Source organism: Ptychodera flava, chromosome 11 (genome assembly GCF_041260155.1).
Source record: "Ptychodera flava strain L36383 chromosome 11, AS_Pfla_20210202, whole genome shotgun sequence".
NCBI classification, from domain to species: Eukaryota; Metazoa; Hemichordata; class Enteropneusta; family Ptychoderidae; genus Ptychodera; species Ptychodera flava.
Window position 1 is genome coordinate 30,474,815 of NC_091938.1, and position 20,871 is coordinate 30,495,685.

Consider the following 20,871-nt stretch of genomic DNA (forward strand, 5'->3'; position numbering starts at 1 on the left):
CAAAGTATTAATTTTTTGACAGCGCTGTCATTTTTTGAAAGCAAGCAACCCCTGTAGGCCTATTATGTTGAGAAAATAAAAAAATAAAAAAAACAAACAAAAAACCCCGAAAACCCCCACCTCCAAACCTTTGGAGTTTTCCTGTTTTAAATGGACTCCCAGGTCTTTGTGGCCCACCCAAATCATCTGCGTGAACGCTCCCTTGCACTGTTGTTGCAGGCCTGTGTAGCCTCTTTCTGGTAAATCGGGGAAAACCAGTGACGTCATGTGGCAAGTCTCTCCCTAATGGACGCCTATCAGCCTATGGGAGCGCCGTGGACGTCTATCACCTAGACCGAGCTCATCGGATGCTGCAATCACTAAAAAGGTGAGTGTCTTGGTGAAATTTTCTATTTTAATACCTTGAAGTGTAAAGTTAAGTTTCCATGTATAATTTCTAAACTGTCGACGTCGTACATACTCCATGATCCGAGCAATTCAGCAAGCGCCTCTTGGCCTGGCCGCGTGAGCTGCATTGGTCCGGACAGCCGTCCGACCCAAATACGCAGTGAAACCTCGAGCTACAGTATTGCAGCTATACGTTTGCGTTAGCTGCAGAACTGCCGGTATAGCTCGAGGTTTTGCCTGGGTGGGTCTGGTTTTGCCGTCCGACCCAAATACCCGGGCAAAACCTCGAGCTTCAGTACCGCAGCTACGTTTCCATATTCACTAACTGTCTCTTCCGGCCTCTGTGAACACCACGGGTACGATTGCGACTGTCGTGATCCTTAGGATCAAATATGTATATTATAAACGTCACGCGTCACTGACACTGAACAGACAAAAGTTTCGTACAAAATACTGTCCATATATAGATTATTTTGATAACTTGTAAGTAGCTTATGGCTTTAGATTTGTTTCCCAAAAGTGAAAATTATTTGTTATCGATTATCGTACGTCAGTGGGTACGGTAGACTGTGCAACAAACCAAACAACAACTTTTGCATGAATCCTGTGCAAATTATGAATACGCCATACTCGTACTTGCGGCCATTTAAGGTCACGTGAGCTCGGGAGCTGTACAATGCGGAACTTACAAACAAAACCTAAAAAATATAGTATAAGGAGAACTTGAATTACTGATACCCTAATGTAACAGGTGCTTTAGAAGGTAAATTACTCTCTGAACAGCCGATACAACATAAATGAAAGCTCAAGATCTTGCTCAAGATATTACACCCTGTCATAAAACACCTTATGCCACTTCAAAATATGTGAGCTCATTATGGCGTCCTACATTTTGTGTAACTGTGATTGCAAAATTATGTTAACAATTACTTGCTGTGTTTCTCAGAAGATTCCATAGCTCCAAAGCAAACCTTTTTTCTCTGAATTGATAGTCACAGATAAATTGAATTTAGGGAATTATCTTGTAACTTCATAAGTAAAATTGCCCTTGAGAACGTCATTCACTTGTGTGTATACAGAAACCTATAGGTTATAATACAATTGCTGTACTAGAGCTAACCAAAAATAACCTGGCATTGAATTTAAATGCCATGAGAAACTAATCCTGGAATTTATTGAATGTTAGAATGTGTGTCTTCAATTCTTCTATTAATTGGCATGCACTAGATGTACATTAAACTTCCAGCTATTATCTGTGGCTGAGCCGTTGCGGCTATCCTACATGTATATGTGTACTCACAGTTCATAGATTCTCGTTGCATACGGTGTAATAAACTCTCCTGTATACATCTACAAAGCAAATGCATTATTTTGATATTGCAAACAAAAAGGGCACTTATTAGAATATAGACGCTGCATACAAACTATTAATATGTTGAAAAAAAAATGTCCACAGATTTAGGAACTTTTAATTGATTGTCTGAAGCACTGTCCCTTCACCCAGTGGAGGGACGGTGTCTGAAGGGACATTCAAAATAATATTTATGTATATAGCGTGTGAGGAATAGATACATGACCCATGTGTGATTAAGGATATTGGCAAACAGTGTGACAGAATTTGTGCTTTTAGAGTCTGCTTCAGCAAAATATCTCCAAGTTACTTCCCAATTTCAGAAAAATGACTTAATAGATAATCAAAAACCACATTACTCACCCAAAATGGCTGATAAACTAACCTGATATTGTGACTTAATTTTTTGCTCAAAGGAAAACAGATCGCCATCATTTTCTCATGTACAGCATGTACTGGTACTAAAAATTTAATCTCGGTGTCAAAATTTCTCCCAAAATTTTACCTGATATTATACAACACCTCTTATCTCATATTTCTGATACTGACCATTTTTCATTTCACAGTTTTAGTATCAGCAGAGTTGTTTGACGTCATGGATGTACAAATGACAGAAGAGTGCAAAGTTGTACTTCTCAACCTGACATCAAGATATGCACAGACTTGGTCACATTGGGAAGGCATCCGAGAATTCATACAAAACTGGCATGATGGGATATATGATGCAAGTGACAAACATATCAGGCGTCATTATACTGGCTTTGGAGAATCTCAAAAAGTGAATTTTATTAAGGTAAACTTTAACAGGCACAGTTGTGATGTTTTGTTGTGGCACCATTCCTACTTTTTGCCCAACTGATATCCTGAAAATCTTGATAGAACATTTTGATGAGATGCTGAGTCAACATATTTTTTGTATGACATGAAATTAACTAGTCAGAAACATAAAGGACAAAAGGTGAGAGGTGAAAAATCATAACAATTATCTGTGTGGTAGTCTGTACCTTAAAACAGCCAGTATTCAACTGGTTGTTTATCCTGATTTGGACAGTAATGAGACTAGAGATATGGTACCTAAGAGCTGTCTCAGATTGTTGCGTAAGTTTGGTTTAGGATGGAGGAGCTGAGAGGCCTCAGCTCAATTAGGGAACTTCACGCTTTTGTTCTTATTCGGGTGACCACATAAGTTTTCTTTTTTCATATTTACATTGAACAGAAACTGCTCATGCGTACCAATTTCATGACAGTTTTTCCTTTTATTTTGTCAGTTACACCATGGAGCTAATCTTTATGGCCGTGATATGGCTTCTATGGACCAAGGTCGTATTGCAGAAGGGCCCGAGCGTCCAAGGGACCATATGCCGTATGACCAAGGTTCGCAAAAGCCGTATCAAGGCCGTAAAGGTTTTATCATATACCAGGAATGATAAATGTATTGTTTACATAATATTCAGCGTTTTGGAGATAAAAATGCGTGCAATATCAAAAATTCATCGCCATTTGTGTAACTTTTTATTGTTATTGTTGACAAATGAATGCTGGTCCTGATTAGAATTTAAATGTAAACAATAAGTGCATTTTACACATAATAAAATATGTTGAGAACCTAAAATAGTGTGTTATAATCATTTTTTGGGAGTATAATAAGAATGTCCAATTGATATACAAAGTAAAAATAATAAAAGATCATCAACTAGTTCAGCTACCCATTTTGTATAAAAAGAGCGATTTGTAAGTCTGTTCATTTATTTTCAGAGGAGAGATGATACTGAAGAAGTTGTGTATGAAGCCATGGTAGCAATAAATGGCGGCACTGAAAATTATGGATCTCTGCACTATGATAAATTCAACAAAAGACTCACACTCATCAACAGAGGGATCTCACTGCAGAAGAAGATATTACTTCTAGGATTTTCATCCCATAGCCATACAAGGAATGAAAATGTCATCGGTCAGTTTGGGGAAGGTCTCAAAATTGGTGCTTTAGCCCTGGTTAGGCAAGGTAGATATGTTACCATGGAAACCAACAAGGAAAGATGGCAGTTTGCTATGCATCCATATGAACACTATGGAGGGGAACAAGGATTGGTTGTGTTGGTAACAAAATCTGGTAAGTGAAACAACAACTCACAATTTCATTATTTATCCAATCACTTTCTTACATGCAAGTGATAACCAGCAATCTGTTTAATTTTCCATAAAATATATATTGTAAAAATTATGTGCTTTACAGTTTTAGTCTCCTGTATGATAGACAAATTGCAAATTAATGACAATAAGACAGTCAAAATGCCTGGAAGTGCAAGAAAGGAATATAGGCTAAGTACATAAGTGATATCAAAAGCTTTGCAAAAAAATAAATTTACCATGGTCCATTAATGGAAATTATGTAAGCCATACCCAACATGCATAAATTCTGTAATTTGAGAGTCAGTCAGATTATCGTGTGCTGTATTTGGTCAAAAATTTCACCGTGTGGTATTGTTTATTTCTTCCAGAAAGAATACACTTTGAAGATAAGGAAGAGTTGGATTTTATTTTTCCACCATGGTACGTCAGTGCATTGATTTGCAGAGGGTCTATTTTAGGATACTTATTGATATATATGTAATTTGATCAGTATTTATCACGGGTTTGTCAAGTATGTGTGATTTTCATAGTTGACTGGAATCAAATACACAACAATTAATTTTACTAAGTTAGTCTAAGTTTTGATGAATACATAGTCAAAATGTACAAGGTGATTTGAGGGGCTGTCAATATATAAGGCAATAAAATGGCAAAATTTCCAAATCAGACCGGCATAGTTCTGCTCATCAGTGTAGTAGTATATTTTCATTTTTGTCATCATAGTATATCACAATATGACAGCTAATAATAGTACCGGTCTGATTATTATCTGTATATTATTTCTTGAACAGTCCTGTTGAGTTGCAGGAAGAAGATACATCATGCTCTATATCCTCCATTTCTTTGGAAGAATTTGAAGAGTGTCGACAAAGATTCCTTTTCCTAACTCCACCAACAGAACAAGTGAAAACTGAAATTGGTAACTTTTTGATTGAAGTCGTTTGCATGAAAGTCAAAGTGATCAGACAAAATACACTTTGAAGCCCAAGTAGCTGTTACTTTTGATCATATTTCTAGCATGTTGGTTTTGAATGTCAATCGCAATTTATTTGAGATATGATAAACTCAATAAACCATGTACATGTAAAGCCGATATTTTACTCTGTGAACCACATATAGCTTCTGTTGAAATTTCAATCATACTCAGGCACAATTTTCTTCAACGATGTTAATGAATGTGTGACTCATAGATGTAAAGGCTGTGGATACAAGCTGAAATCTGAATATTGGCAAGACCTACTTTTACCCCTCTCCTTCCATCCAAAAAATGAATTTAAAGTGTAGGGAACTTTCCTTAGAAGAATCACCTAAATATTTCCTATGAAAATATTTACTCAACAAAACATATATTATGTGAAGGCATTTTTGGGGGATTTTTGATCAAAATTCTTAATTCCTGTTTGAAAATATATTAATTAAACATTATAAGTTGGTTTGACTTTTGTATTTACAGAGTGTGAGTGACCCAAAAGTATTTAATACTTCTTTCATAAAATCATGAGAAACATCAAATAGTGGTCACTTCTATATCATTTCAAGTTTGTGTATATCAAGAGATTTTACTTTCTACAAACTATCTGTATGAACTTGCTTTCAGGCCTTGGTACCATATGTACATATTTGTAGACCGTAAATAGAAATTTAAAATTCTTGCAGTTCAGTGGCAAAGTGTCATGAAAATAACCTGCATAATATTGATTCAGCACAATAGCTTGCTTTACACTTCATTTTATAATGATATGGCAAATACATATCATGTAATTATGTTTCAGTGTATTTTACAGTGTTGGTAATAGCTATATCCACACAGATGAAGATATGTGCAGCTATAGAATAACGGATTTCTTACCATTTAAAGAATTTCTTTGTGGAAGTGAAACTTGCTTTGTTAACATAATTTAATCTTTTTTGATAATTGTCCCCAGGTACTCTCTTGCTGGATGACATCTTTGCTGGTATGCTCTTTGTGAAAGGCAGCTTTGTGGTTGATTTGAGAGATAACAGTTTGATAACCGGTGTTAACTTCTTTGATTTGAAAATTGACAGAGACAGAAATGCAGTTCCCCAACTCAGTGAAATAGACCACAAGGTATGCAAAGTATATTTGCCTTTTTAGTTTCTATTTGCCATTGTCAGTCAAGCAATACGATTTTACTGTTTTTAAATATGTAAAAATGTATTCTAAGTATAGCTGCTACAGCAATTTGTGTCTTCAAAATTGACTGATAGCCCGTCTTGACTTTTTTCTACTGTAGGTCAGCTGCATGTGGCCAAGGGCTCTTGTAAGTAGACGAGATTTGGCAGAAAGATACTATAATCTGTTGGTTGATCATGCGTAAGTTAATTACTTTTTTATTTTAAACCTCATGCATAAGACATGCAAGTATGTGGATTCCTTACATGGAATGATTGAAGGATAACATAAATTTATTTTAAAAGTCTCCACTGGTCCCTTTGGAGCACAATCTTTAAATGTCAGTCAAGAGTTTCATTCCAAACGTGTTCTATGAGTTTATCTTTGCTACATGGTGACTGTTTTTGTAAGTTCATCTCTTCTCTGCCAACTTCAACAGTCAGACTAATCAGTTTGCTTCTATCAATTATACTTTTTGACCAGAAATTCATAAACATGACATCAGTGTAAGCGTATGCTTTAACATAACCATAACATCACCTTTCATACACAAATACATGCAAGACAAATTCTTTCAAGTTTCTACACTACTCTCTAAGTAAACCTTATAGAACTAGCCGTAATGGAAATTTTAACCTTATGTCTCAAAATCATATGCATTATTTTCATTTTGCAGAGAATGCAGGGATGTCAAACATGCAAAAACTTATGCCAATACTGATGAGTCTGTCGCACCAAAGCTAATGGTGGAAGAATTTAGAAAGTAAGTAGTTATGAACTTATGAAAACTGTACACTAATCTTTAGCAATCTTCTGGTAATTCCTTGCCCATTCTGACTCTGATATTATTGAAATAATGTGCTAAAGGTCTATCTTAAACACATTATTTTGCTACCATGTCAAGAATTCCTACTTCTATTATCACTGAAAGAAAATGTTGTCTCAAAGTCAATACTGATACAGCCATGTGTTTAAGACAATTATACATTCTTTACTCACCACAAAGAATTGTGGCATTAAAGGTGCTTGTAAAGCAATATTGGTGGATCATTATCTGTTGTGCTGCCACTCTATCCTTCTTAATGATTGTATTTTTCTATCTGCAGGAGAACTCCTGAAAATTCATTCCCAATACCAGATTCTATTGCACCTCACCAAGTTCCCAGCATACACCAAGAACTTGGACAGCCAGTATGTATTCTGAATTTCTTACCACTCTCTCCCAGACCAAACAAAGTTGCCAGTGTCTTATTACTTATTTTACATAGAAGATTGTATGAAGAAAGCAGCACTGCAAAGTTAATCTTTGAGCTCTGACACAATTAGCCCAAAAAACATTCGTCAGTGTTGTCAGTTTATGTAAAAAAATTACAAACAACAACACAGCACAGATGGCTAGCATTACACATAGCCAGTGAATCATAAGTTTTGTTAAACAGTTATTTAGTTGAAACAGCCAAAATAGCCTAAACCTATCACCTTGCAGATTGACTGATAATTTGTTTCATGCTGACTGTGTTTAAAATATCAATGGTTCCAGATAGCAATCCATGTAGCAAGTTGTAAAAAAGAATCCATTTATTTCATACACTAAGTTTCTTTGCACAACTAGGGTTACCTTGTGGTCGGGCAAATTGTTGCTCAAATGTTGGACAAAATTTATGATGTGCGAGGACATACATGCAAGTATTTTGTGAATGACTTTACTTATACGCTTTTTTAGTCAGATTTTATACTAGAAAAGTTGAAAAAATGTCATACACTGTGTTCCGCCATTGCCTATAGACTGAGAACATGTTCATTATGTCCGTTGAGTATTGAGAATGAAAATATAATGTGTCTAGGCCCTAGTGCAGTGCTCAAGAAGAAATTGTAGTTCAGCAGGTTTACTTCACATATATTCAAAGATTTTGGACTGGCCATTGCTCACTTCATGATTTAGTCTTGTATGTGAACCTTATCTTCTTTTCTCAGTACAGAAGGTTAAGGCACCTGGAAACAGTAAATATTACAGAACAGGTGTTCTGAATGGCTTTTAAGCACATGCAAAAATTTTTTGTTATGGTAGATTTATAATTATAAGGTTTATTCTCATATTTCCTCAGATTGTGCAGGTCAATGAAATTCTTCTCAGCATTCTACACAAGTCAGGCGAGTACATAACCTTGGATGAGGCTAGAGAGAGATTGAGGCCTGACAAGTCTACATTGAGACCAACGTCATCGCTTACTGAAGATCAGAATTCAGTCTTGAGACAAGCAATAATTATGGTAAACCAGGTGGATCCACATTTAAGACCTGGCATGATTCTTGTCATTGATACAAAAAATGAAGAGGTGGGTGTCAATTTCTAGGGAAATTGTTGATGTTGCTCACAGTTTTATCTAGTACTACTATAGCTATCACTCTCAATGGGCAGACTTTAAAGAGGGGCCGGGACATTCTTGGAAACTGTTAAGTACTTATGGTTATGATCTAGTCTTGATAAATTTTGCATCTTATGAAAAGTACTTCATAGGATACAAAGTACATAAATGGTACATATATTACCTTAGTATGCCCCTCAAAAACAGTTTTGTACAATTCTGTGCATATTTGTTAAATGAAGTATGAAACTCTTCAATGATAGAAATGCTACTGTTTCATTGCAAATTTTTTCATGAAATATATTGCAGACAGATATTTAAAATTCTGTATTGTCCCATACCTTGTCATTTAGGTTTGGGCAAAAATTATAGGGTACCATAGATTTTCTATTGTCACAGGTTTCAATGAGCTGTAGACCGGCAAAGAATTGTATAACAAGACATTTTGCATCTGCAATATTGTGTGAAGGCAAACCTGCAAGACACATCAATGCCAGGGCAAATGTATGAAAGAGTTTAAAGATTTGAAGAGCTATAACAGTTACAGTACACTTTGCTGTCCTTCTGGAAAATACCAAATATATATTATTATTATTGATTTTGCATGATGAAATTTATGACTCACAGTTTTCATGATTTGTGGTACTTTACATATTTTATTATTTAGAAACCTGCCATCCGTGATGATAAAATAGAAATCCCAGTGTGGATGGTTAAACAAGATGTGGTGCACAAGTATGGAAAGCTATGCAAAACTACAAATCTGAATGTTGGTGTAGACAGGTTCGCCTCTGTAATGCTTTTCTTGCCCTGAGAAAGGAACACGTTCAAGACCAGCCAGGAAGACATGCCAAGGAGTTTCCTCCTGATCAAACTTTGATGTGTGCCCTGGCTAAATTCAGCAGCAAGAAAAATGAAAAGCAGAAACCATATTGTGTTGATCTTCATCAGTCCGGTAATGTACTAGATAATGACCAAGTACATGCAGGGTGTGTGAATGAGGAAGAAAGACTCAGAAGAGTAATCAAGAATATAAAGGTAACATTTGTCTAGTTAGTTTCTCCAGCAAACTTTGGACACAAACATGAAATCATAGATGTGACATCCTAAATGTATTGCTTTAAGATATTCTCTAAAATTCCTTGGATACATTTTAGATAAAGAGTTGGATACTTTCCACATGGTTATTATTGTTGCCATTGACAAGTGGTAAACTCTTTGAATTTCAATAAAAAACAGTCATAACATTGTATACGGTGGATGAATGTGAAGATTCTGAAGTGTTATGGTTTCATGTATTTTCTAGATGTTGCATAGATTCAAGTGCGTAGGTACTTTAAATTCCTGAATGTGCACAACTACAAGACTTTCAGTATAAGTTTGTCACCATCAAGCACTGACCTGTCTATACTCAAGAAACCTGGATGAAAGTTGTAAAAGTTTAAATGGACTATGATTGGAATTTAGTTTAAACATGAATTGGCAAATATTGCAAATAAATATAAAAATCCATAACTGTGAATAACATTTCTTTGTTTTCTGCAAGTCAAATCATTATGAGACTTTTTAAAAAATTGATGGCATTAAGTGAGCTTTCCATAACCTCATTTGATTTCTATAACCAGACAAAAGGTGTTTGATACCATTTATTACAACTGTAACAATTGAATAAAATTTTGCAAAGCCATAAACATCTGAAAATATCTGAGTCCCTTGTTATTTTGCAGTTGGATCTTGTTGACAGCCAGAAGGCACATCAAGATGAATTGGCTAAACTAAGCCATGAATGTACTCTTGTAAGGAAGGATTTGATGAACAGTATGGTCAGAGATGCAGATGTGGATGCACAGATAGAAGACCTTGAACATGTATATAGTATACAACTGATGAGTTATAAAGAATCTGAAAAGGTAAACTGAATAGCAAAATGACAATATAATGAACAAGAATACTTGGATATTTCAATATATTCTCAGAAAACTTTGGTGATTTTGTTTTATTTTCACATATTTTTGTATACTACAGGATAAGATGGACAAAGCAGATGAAAGATAACAGAATTACGAGAGCAGATAATGGAGTTGGATAAAGAGTTAAAACACAAACAGTCAATGCTAGCAGAGCAAAGGAAGCATGTTGAGCAGCTTGCCAAGAGTATGGATCACAAGCATCATGCAATGGTGGAGAAAGTAACCTTCTATCGCAGGACACTCCAAGAGAAGTAAGTTCAGTCTCTTCTCAGTGTTCTTGTTATCAACAAAATTGTTACATGTTTATTTTGCTGTTACTGTTTTGAGATGTTACTCCATATCAATGTATGTTTATTTCTGCATAATGTGGGCCTCCGGCCCTTATATGTTTACCAAATACAGAGTCAATCAGTCATACAAAACAAATTTGAAAAGATTATTGAAGTACAACATATCTTCTCGTAATCACACTTTGTCTCTAGTTTTGAAGGCGTGAAAAATAAATAACGCTAAATTCTTAATCAAAGACTCGTCATTTGTTTTCATTAATATGTTGAATTGATAATGTGATGGCGGTCTACAAAATTTCTTTGGGAGGTACTTTTCTCTTAAGTTATCCCATGCCGAACAAATAAAAAGAAAGTGATATTCATCTTCTATTTCTTTACAACATAATTTACAAAGCCTATATTCTTTATCAATTCCTCTGTGTCGTCCAGTTTCTATTTCCAATGGATGACTAGAGCATCTGAATCTAGCCAGTGCTCTACGATATTTATATAAATCAATACATGAAAGATACATTTCTAAATTAAGTTCCGTTTTAAAATTCCTGTAATAACTGGTTTTCTCATTTACGCTAACTTCAGACCACCATTCTTGTCTTTTTACATCTCTCACCCTAATAAGAAATTCTGACAAAAAGACATTTATATTACCAACTCCTTGGTTTAGCCAGACATGACCAAAACCATACAAGTATAATAAGTTTTTCATATCAGTGGCCCATGTGTATTTCCCTTGTTCATCCATATTTAGTAACATACGGTACGCTTTAGATGGTAAACGTGATTCAGGCATTTCTAAAAGGCGAAGCCAATACTTCACACATCTCTTGACATAATAGCAAAACAACGGTAATCTGCCACACTCGCCCAAAACAGTACAACTAGAAGTACCCTTTGACACTCCCAGGTATTGTCGGCAGTATAATAACTGTACCCTTTCCAAATGTTTATAAGTTTGAAAACCCCACACTTCTGCCCCGTAACTAAGTACGGGTAAAATAAGTACATCAAATAAATTAAAATAAGTCTTTGGATGTAAACACTTCACATTTTTAACACACTTTCCAAGTATAGCTATTTTTTTTTCTCGCCTTCACAGACATATTTCTTGTAGTTACTGAAAATGATCCTTTACAAGACAAAATTAAACCCAGATACTCATAAGCACTTTCAACCTGTAGCTCATTCTCCCCAAAATACCATCGCTCATATTTACTAAGATATCCTCCTTTTCTATAAACCACTATTCTAGTTTTAGATAAATTAACTTTCATTTTCCATTTCAATGTAAATTCATATAAAATATCAATAAGCCTTTTTAATCCAATCACTGTGGTTGAAAAAATGACAATATCGTCAGCATACAACAGAAGAAATAATTGAAGCATATCATTTGGTAATAATTGTATTCCAGAATGTCCCGAAGTTTCCATCATATTTGCTAATTCATTGATATAAAAACTAAACAAAATAGGACTTAACATACAACCTTGGCGAACACCTTTCTTCAAATCAAAATAATCAGACATAACATTTCCTTCCCTAACACTCGATTTTACATCAACATAAATTGCTTTCATCATATTGTACATTTTACCATTAATCCCCTCAGAGCTAGTCTATACAAAAGTCGTGTCCGATCAACAGAATCGAACGCCTTTTCAAAATCAACAAAAAGACAATACAATTTCTTACCCCGCCCTGCCAATGATTTTTGAAGAATTGCATATAATGTAAAGAAATGGTCCACAGTGGAATAACCTTCTCGGAAGCCCGCTTGACACTCGGGAACAATATTGTGCTGCTTTGCCCAATTTTTAATACGCTCATTCAAAATACTGGTGAAAATTTTACTGAAGATGCTCACAAGGTAATTGCTCTATAATTTTCTGGTTTGCTTGGGTCGTTTTTCTTAAATAAAGGAACAATAATGCCGACTGACCAATACTTGGGAAAATACCTTTGTCAAAAATGGCATTATACAATTTATTTAGGAAAGGCAGCAAAATACCATCAGAATTCTTGAAAAATTCTGGTATGAGCATATCAGGACCAGCTGATTTGTTATTCTTCAACCTTCTGATTGCATTTTCAATTTCTCTATCAGTTATTTTACAATTAAGTACAGAAAAGAGTTAACACTATTGACCAAGGTTTGTTCGTTATTTGGATCAAACTCGTCAAGAAACTTTCTCATCCATTGATAAAATGTGCATTTGTCGTTGAATCCTCTACTGTCTCTTGGAAAAGTTCTGAAAAATACATTACCCAGTCATCAAGTGAAATCAACCCATGTCCCTGCGTGCCCCTTTTAGCACATTTCAATACTTTCCAAATACAAGCTTCATCCACATATTTCTTGTAAGACGTCTCTGTTCTCCCTCTTCAAATTCTCGCTTTTTATGACGAGTCAAAACTCTGTAATGATTTCTCTTTTCCTTATAATTTTCAAAATCTTCCTTTACCCCAGTTTTACGAAATCTACGAAGACTTCTCTGTAATCTGATTTTGCCTGTCTACACTCTACATCAAACCATATTTTCCGATAATCTCTCTGTTTTGTGTTGTAACTTTTCACATTGAGCATATTTTGGGCAGCATCTTTTATGATATTTGTCACTCTCTCGACAGCATCATTTATGTTAAAGTCATTCGATGACATTACATTTCCAAATTCAGTACTTTCAACATGTCTAAGATTTTCTTGATACTCATGAAGTAAATCATTACGCCAATAAAACCGTTTGACAGGAGCTAAATACATTTCTCGTGTAAAATCAATTGTAACATCAAATGAACAACAAAGAGGGAAATGGTCAGACTCAACTCGTGTCGGTACTACAAAAGATCTGACTCTGTGAAATAACTCTTGTGAAACAAGGACATAGTCAACAACACTTCGCCCTTCATTTGAAAAACATGTGAATTCCCCTTGGCCAGAATCTTCCTTTCTTCCATTTAGCATGTACAATGATAAATCTTTACATAGAGTAAGCAATGATAAACCGAAATTATTTATCCTTTCATCAAGTGACCTGCGGTTGATTGTAAAAATGTTGGGTTCGTAGTTTGACCCTACTCCGTATCTTGAGTCATCGTGTTCAATAAATTCTTGCACTGACCCAGTTCGTGCGTTGAGATCACCAGCTATTATGATGCTAATATCGTCTTCATTAAATTGCTAAGCACATCGACCAGGTTACTTTCAGATTTTCTATACCATCATTGCCCGAATTTGAATATGCATTTGAACCTTCAGGTGGTACGTAGTGACAACTAAGATAACATCTTTCATGAAATGAAATACCTGCTTTTGTAGAAACAAGATGACCGTATTATTCATTGACGTATGAATCCGTTTAACACCTTTTATCAGATTCTTGTTCACAAACACCTCAACACCACCACTGGCTCTTCCCCTTTTACTCAACTTTACAGCTTGACATTTGAAAGAAACAAAATTTTTGAAAGCGCTCACTCTGTTTTTGTCGTGAATCCATGTCTCCACCAGACCAAATATATCAAATTTCTGACAAAATGTAATAAAATCATCATTTGATAGATGGGATAATAAACCCCTTACATTCCAAACCATAAACTTCAATTCTTTGCTTTTTTCAGTAATATTTTGTTTTTTCCGTTCATGAGTATCTTGGCCTCGGCCTCTCCCCTATGCAGTTTTCATGTCCACTTCTTTCACCTCTCCGAGCATTCCATCGCATGCAAAAATGCGTCTAATACCATCTGCCATCGTCACCACTAATTTATCATGAGTTACTATCGTCTTGGCAATATCTTCCCTTTCTTGTAGTTTTTTTCTGAGAGCAAACAGTTTCTTTCTCTTCACACGGGTTCTTCTCGAAAAGTCCTGCTCAATATAAATATCAGTTCCTTTCAACTTTCTGGCTTTTCGCAACACCTCTTCTTTGTCTTTAAAACAACTAAACATGGCCACGATCAACTTTGATCCGTTCACAATTGGCCCATTTAGAATACGGTGGACGCGTTCAAAGTTAATATTTCTGTCGATTTCGAGGTTTCCTTTAATAATATCCTTCACTTTTTCTTCCGTCTGTTCCCATGTTTCGGCACCATCTTGTTTTACGCCAGAGAAAACTAAGTTGCATCGCTTACTTCTGTTTATTAGCTCGTCATGGTTTTCTCTGAAGTCGGCCATGTCATGTCTGAGTTGCTGTATTTCACCTTTCAAATTTTGCATCGTTTCGTTTCCAGTAGAGCCGTTTGGATTCTTTGAGTTCTCTTCATTTCGTATTTCATCGATATCTTCTTTCATTGTATCCATTTCATCTTCTATATTGTTTAATCGTTGTTCTAGTGTCTCGAATCTGTTATTTATCGCTTTTATATCTATAGCAATGCTTTCGAGTTTGTTCAACATCGTGTCTCTCAGCAGCCGAATATCAGCTCGTACATCACTCGAAGTTTCGGAATCGCGGCTCGTATTACTTCTCAGATTTCTTTTTGGTATGGTTCCTCCCTGGCTTTCACGTTCGTCACTGTATGGTCCCGGGTTTTTCTCACATTACCAATTACTAACAATGAAACAGGCATACCTTGATAGCTAACGATACGAATCCGTTTCTAAATAGAGAACAATACAAGGGTGCCAGCATGGCGCAGGTACCGTTCCCACCACATGGCCTTCCACCTCCAAACTTTCCAATTCTTTCTCGGTATGCATTTAAATCTACTCCCATTTCTGTCTCTTGCTGTCTCTTGTTCCAGACACTTTCACTCTTCAAAGCTGTAACCGTTTTAAGCTGGTAATACCATATTTAGCGTACAAAATTTGAAATTTTCCGGGAGCGCCGTTCTCTTGTTGCACACTGATTGACGTCTCATTTGCATCCCATGTTACTCCATACTGAGGCTGTATGACATGAGTAGGTGAATGTGAATCATAGAAGTGTCAGGTAGTATTATCAAGCAAAAGGCAGTACTAAGAAGTAAGAAAATACAACTTTTTGGCTGCGTGTTTCTCGCCAGTTAAAATTCTCTTATCAATTTTTGATCATGAAATGGAAAGAAATGTGACAGGTGGTGCTGTACCTGTCAGCTCTTTCCATCACTTTAGAAATGAAAGACGGTGTTGTTATCATGCAACATTCTTGAAATGTTTATTACAATATTAACTTAGAAAAACCATATTGAAGATAAGAAAAATGATACTGCCACAGTAAATTTCACTTCAAAATACAGTGTATGAGGTTATGAGGTGCACGGTATCTTATTATGGATATAATGTTATTTTGTTTCTAATTTTTGTAAATTGTCTATGTGGGTATGGTGTAAATTTATTATTAAGGTAAGTGTGCCTTGGGACTGGTGTTTAGAGTCTCAAATATTTGCAATACTTCTGTGTTGACTCATGTAAAGCCTCTTAAATAAATGGAATTTTCACTGTCCTGATTTTTTTGAAATAAAAAAAGCATTACTTTTGGTCATTCAGTTAACACAGGTTATAGTGGCCATTTTAAATTTAAATATTGTCAATATGTATCTGAACTTAAACTTTGCACTGCGATCCCTGGTATTTATTCTTAAATTGTGAAAAGGAATGGTTTTTAGGTTTCCTTTCATATAGTTTAAGCAAAACTTTCAGTCGCTTTTTCAAGGACTTTAACTTTAACCCTTTACCTGCTAGTGAGTATCATTCCTCATCTGCCAAGTCAGTAAAAAGTGGTATTGAGCCAAAACCATATGTACTTTCATCCACTTGGCTTGATGTATTCATGGACGGTATATTATAGGAACTTTAGTCTGTAAAAATCATGTTTACATTTTATCTCTGTCTTCAGGGACCTTCAAATGTTCAAGTCTATGTTCAAATGCACCATATTGGACATGTTTTGCTTCACTAGTTTTAACCAATTTGACCCGATGGTGAAATACGAACTTTGCAGGAAAAGGGATACTACCCACACCTATGTCATCAGTTAATTGCATTGTCAGTACTGTTCTCTTTGGAGCCAGATCACACACTTGTCCTTGACTAAAAGTAATGCATAAAAGGCAGGTGTGCTTACATGTCACTTTACAAGATAATAAAATTGAGTTATTAAACCCATGTTTATTTTAATGTAGGTCTGAACAGGTGAGGAACAAAGATGCAAAATTTGCTCAAAATCTTTGTCGTCAAGTGGCAAAGACATGCCAAGAAATTTGCAAAGAGTTGGAGGTAAGTTTATATCAATAGATTACATGGTATTTGTGGTTGCAAATTGATGGGCATTCAAGTCTATCTCAATCTCAAATACTGCAGAGTTAGACAAGTATCATTGTCAGTGGTTTATGAAGAATCTTCATTAAGTGACATACGCTTAGAGTCACATGTACGTGAATCTAAACTCCTGCAACTAGTTTGCTTTCTCTGATACATAACTGCAACAATATACCGTACATGTACTTAAGGGTTTGTACCACCTCCAAACTGACCAAGAAACCCCTTAGTAACAGCAGCTGACTTCCAATTCCTGCCGGTCAACAAACTTTGTTGTATGTCACTGAACATTTAAATTGCATATTTCATCTTCATTGAAATATACATATATGTAGTGTAATCTAGTTGAATCATTGTATATTAGCAATGTCAATATACTAGAGAAACTTAGAGGAAATTTTTATAGTCCGTATGTCTCAGAAAAAAGTTAATCTATTATTTGTCATTTCAGATGATGTGCAATTCACTGATGTTGTATATTTGTCTTCTCACAGGGGCAATCCTATATGTGTATGCTATGCAGAAGTCAAAAGCGTTCCCACATCGTGTTTCCATGTAACCATTACAAATTTTGTGAAAGCTGTGTCAATGAGATTCATGGGAAAAAATGTCCTGCACCTGGATGTAAACGTACAGTTGAAAGTGTCAAGAAAATGTATGAATAGCATCCAGGGTGTCGCCGTCTCAAAGTTCCATTTATCTTGCCTTCAATACTTTCAAGTCACCAATCATTTATGCTAGTGTAGCTTTCAAAGGCTGTATTACTTTGTAACATATTAAATTTACAAACTTCCATAGGCAGCTGCTTGATTATTTTACTGATAGTGTAATTGTATGCACAAACAGCAGGCTACCTTACGTTAGGCACAGACACTTGCAATCATTGCATATATGATTTAAATACTGGAAGACGTGTAAGTTGCCACATTGCATTATATGTATGATGCAAAGCATCCAGTGCAACCAAGTTGCCATATTGCATGATTGTATGATTTAAGCATTGTATGCAACTGAGTTGCCATGATGATAATCTTTAGATTCAAAGAAATGAATGTTGCTCTACTGTCATTTTATCATTTAACCAGTTAAACTGGATATCCTTATACGGTTCTGTATATTCTTTGTGGATCAAACTTCTAGAATAGTTTTGTATTAGCTATTGTTCAAATTTGCAAAACCTAAATGAGTGGATGCATTATGTTTTATTGTGCAAACACTGCATGTTTCATGCATGCATACAAAGGAGAATGAAAACTTTGAACAGGATTATCAGTTTTCTTTAAACTGTACAGAAAGGAAGATTTTCCCAGGTTTATATTCATATGAAAAATAAACTGTATAATTCGATTAGATTGTAGTCACTGTTACTGAGCTACCAATTCAAATACATACTACTACTAAGTTTAGATATGTGTTCTTTCTCAGAAAACCTTCAATTGGTCTAGGTGGAGTCATGTGCACTGTATTTTTTTTTTGAAGTATACAAGCAAAAAGTACCTTTAATTTCCACTTTCTACAGGTTTCTATATAAATTTCTCTGTAGGTTCAGAAAAACTTGAGGAAAGTTTTGGTTTCTGAAACATTATTTTGTCAAAAGGAAGGTGCAGAGATTGCAGATATTCTTGAAAAAGAATTTGCCTTTCATAGAACAAAGTGGTAATTTCACATGTAAATCTTCCCACTTCAAAAGATATGTTACACTGAAAAATTGAGTGCACAAGAAGTCAAAAAATACTACTGATGTCAGTAGATAATTATTGTTACATTGCAACTTTGTATTAGTTAATTCCTTTAGACTCCTTGCCTATCTGTTTTCTTGATGCTCAAATAATCAATCATTTAAAATTTTTACTTCACGAAATGTACATCATGCTGAGTGATTGTGCAATATGATTAACAAAATTTTTTGCAGCGTATGATATTCTTTAAAGTTTTGGTAAAAAATATTTTTTTAAGTCAGTGTTTCATTCTTTGCACTAATTTCCTATAAACATGCATTGATGTAATGTAATGAACAAAGGGAAATTAAATGCCTGTTTCACATTCATTATTATGCATATTTCATGACATATATATACATGCATTGACATAATGCAATGGACAAAAGGAAAGTGCCAATGTCATATTCATGATTGTACGTATTTCATGACACATGATTATATTGCGTTGTAAATTTTAGTTTATCCATGTCAAATGCAAAGGGAAGATTGAACACATCAGAGCGCAAAAACCACATATAGCATATACCGGTATATTTAAAGGTTTGCATCTTTTTCTGTCTTATCTTTCCTTTCATAATCGCAATTTGAAATAAATGATGGAAACTTGTCCCAATTGCTCAATTAATATTGTTTCCATAAATAATATTGTATCAGCATGTTAGTCACACCAATATGTCATTCTCATTAGACGAGATCACATGCTAGTTGTTGCTACCGTTGAACTTTGTACCAGTGCTTGAAACAGGCCCCTCAACAGCTGGCCCTAAACAAGCATAGCAGCTTAATGTGGAGACATCACAAATAGCAGAAAAAATTGATGTTAGAACTAAATAAGGCATTCAATATGTGACAATCATTACAAAGGTGCTGTGTTAAAAGCCTTAATTTTATTAAAGCATTTGTCATGCACTTTGCCAAAGCAGCAGCATCACTTTTTGACATCTAGTACTCTGCCATAGCCAGGTATGCGTGCCACATGGATGTATCCAGGCTGTGTCCCAGGATATGTATATGATGGAAACTGAAGTGAATATGCACTTGATGTCCATTTCACAACAATCAGTGAATCACTCAGTATTATATTCTGCTTTCTGTTGAACTTTTAAAACGCTGGATGGACTTGGTTAAAGTCATTGAAATTAAGAAAATAAAATAATTTTCAAGAGTTTCTCTTGTGTTTATTTTTTTTCATGAAATGCCTTAATTTTAAATTCTGCAGGTCAGGTTTTCTTAGCGATCAAGCGTGTTACCAAGTTTGAGTATGCGCAGTTACACAGGGGGTCCAGATATCTGGTTGTTGTTGTTTGTATTGTTGTTTATATTTATATTAGTCATATTGTTGTTTACCAATAAAATTTAACAAATACCAGTATAACTATCATGTTGTTGCTGTTTCAAACGCAATGTAGATATCCTGAGAAACACTACAAGGATGCTATCATTATTTGACTGAATGCAACTCTCTCCCAATGTACATCTCTTCATTGTGACTGACACTTAGGGATAGATATGCCACCAGTTTAGCCACCTTCCAGCTTGAGCATCCAACTTTTCGAGCACTAGAGTAACACGAGTCCATTCACGAGCGATGAAGTGAAAAGTAGCCTGAGGTTGTGACCGGATTCACCATGTGATACCTGGTCCACAGGGGACCCTGCAGATATCTGGTTGTTGTTTGTACATGTATTGTTGTTTATGTTTATTAATCATGTAATAGTTGTTGTTGTTGACCAATACAATAGCGCTGATCGCAAATGACGTCACTGTCCTATCTCATTAATATGCATAAGTAAACATTTCTCCGCATTTTCCGCATAAACGACGAAAATAAAACCTGCGAGTGTTAGAATGGATATTTAGCGCCACACTTATTCGTATGAATTGATGACTGAGGCTACAAGCTGCAACAGCAGCCGCGCATGCAACAACAAAATTTGTCCGAATTTCAGCATATTTGTCCGAAAGTCGCGCGCGTGCAGCTATATTTAGTAACAAATCCGAAATCGCGATCAACGCTATTCAACAAATATCATTTACTATATTGTTGTTGTGTTAAACGTTATGCAGATACAAGAAACACAAGGACTCTATCATTATTTGCCCAATGCATCTCTCTCGCAACGTAAACTCTCTTCATATACTTATACCATGGAGGTAGCAGAGATTCTGCTACCTCCATGCTTATACACACTTTTCGAGATGTGAGGTAAAGTATCATACCCCTAATAGCGTTGATCGCGATTTCGGGTTTGTAACCAAATACAGCTGCACGCGCGCGACTTTC

General features: G+C 35.4%; 2 protein-coding genes across 3 annotated transcripts; one reads left to right on the forward strand and one right to left on the reverse strand.

The window, feature by feature from the left end:
* Positions 1-249: 249 nt before the first annotated feature.
* LOC139144065 (uncharacterized) lies at positions 250-19,755 on the forward strand. 2 transcript variants are annotated; one of them, XM_070714716.1, is made up of 15 exons: positions 250-367; positions 2,305-2,531; positions 3,494-3,848; positions 4,237-4,288; positions 4,660-4,787; positions 5,794-5,957; positions 6,124-6,203; positions 6,679-6,765; positions 7,109-7,193; positions 8,108-8,338; positions 9,036-9,406; positions 10,096-10,278; positions 10,394-10,589; positions 16,731-16,824; positions 17,361-19,755. In XM_070714716.1, exons 2-11 carry the CDS (start codon positions 2,334-2,336, stop codon positions 9,180-9,182), a joined length of 1,527 nt encoding a protein of 508 aa, XP_070570817.1. In that variant the 5' UTR covers positions 250-367; positions 2,305-2,333; the 3' UTR covers positions 9,183-9,406; positions 10,096-10,278; positions 10,394-10,589; positions 16,731-16,824; positions 17,361-19,755. The 2 variants fall into 2 exon arrangements, with proteins under 2 accessions (XP_070570817.1, XP_070570818.1); XM_070714717.1 differs by having other exon boundaries at positions 2,320-2,531.
* LOC139144476 (uncharacterized) lies at positions 14,296-15,024 on the reverse strand. The gene has a single exon (XM_070715174.1). The coding sequence runs from the start codon at positions 15,022-15,024 to the stop codon at positions 14,296-14,298; it is 729 nt and encodes a 242-aa protein (XP_070571275.1).
* Positions 19,756-20,871: the final 1,116 nt, after the last annotated feature.

Coding starts and splice junctions, on each gene's coding strand:
- LOC139144476 (XM_070715174.1), bottom strand. CDS start 15,024: ATGTTGAACAAACTCGAAAGCATTGCTATAGATATAAAAGCGATAAAT.
- LOC139144065 (XM_070714716.1), top strand. CDS start 2,334: ATGGATGTACAAATGACAGAAGAGTGCAAAGTTGTACTTCTCAACCTG. Junction 4,289..4,659: donor GATTTTATTTTTCCACCATG/GTACGTCAGTGC, acceptor TTTCTTGAACAG/TCCTGTTGAGTTGCAGGAAG. Junction 7,194..8,107: donor ACCAAGAACTTGGACAGCCA/GTATGTATTCTG, acceptor ATATTTCCTCAG/ATTGTGCAGGTCAATGAAAT.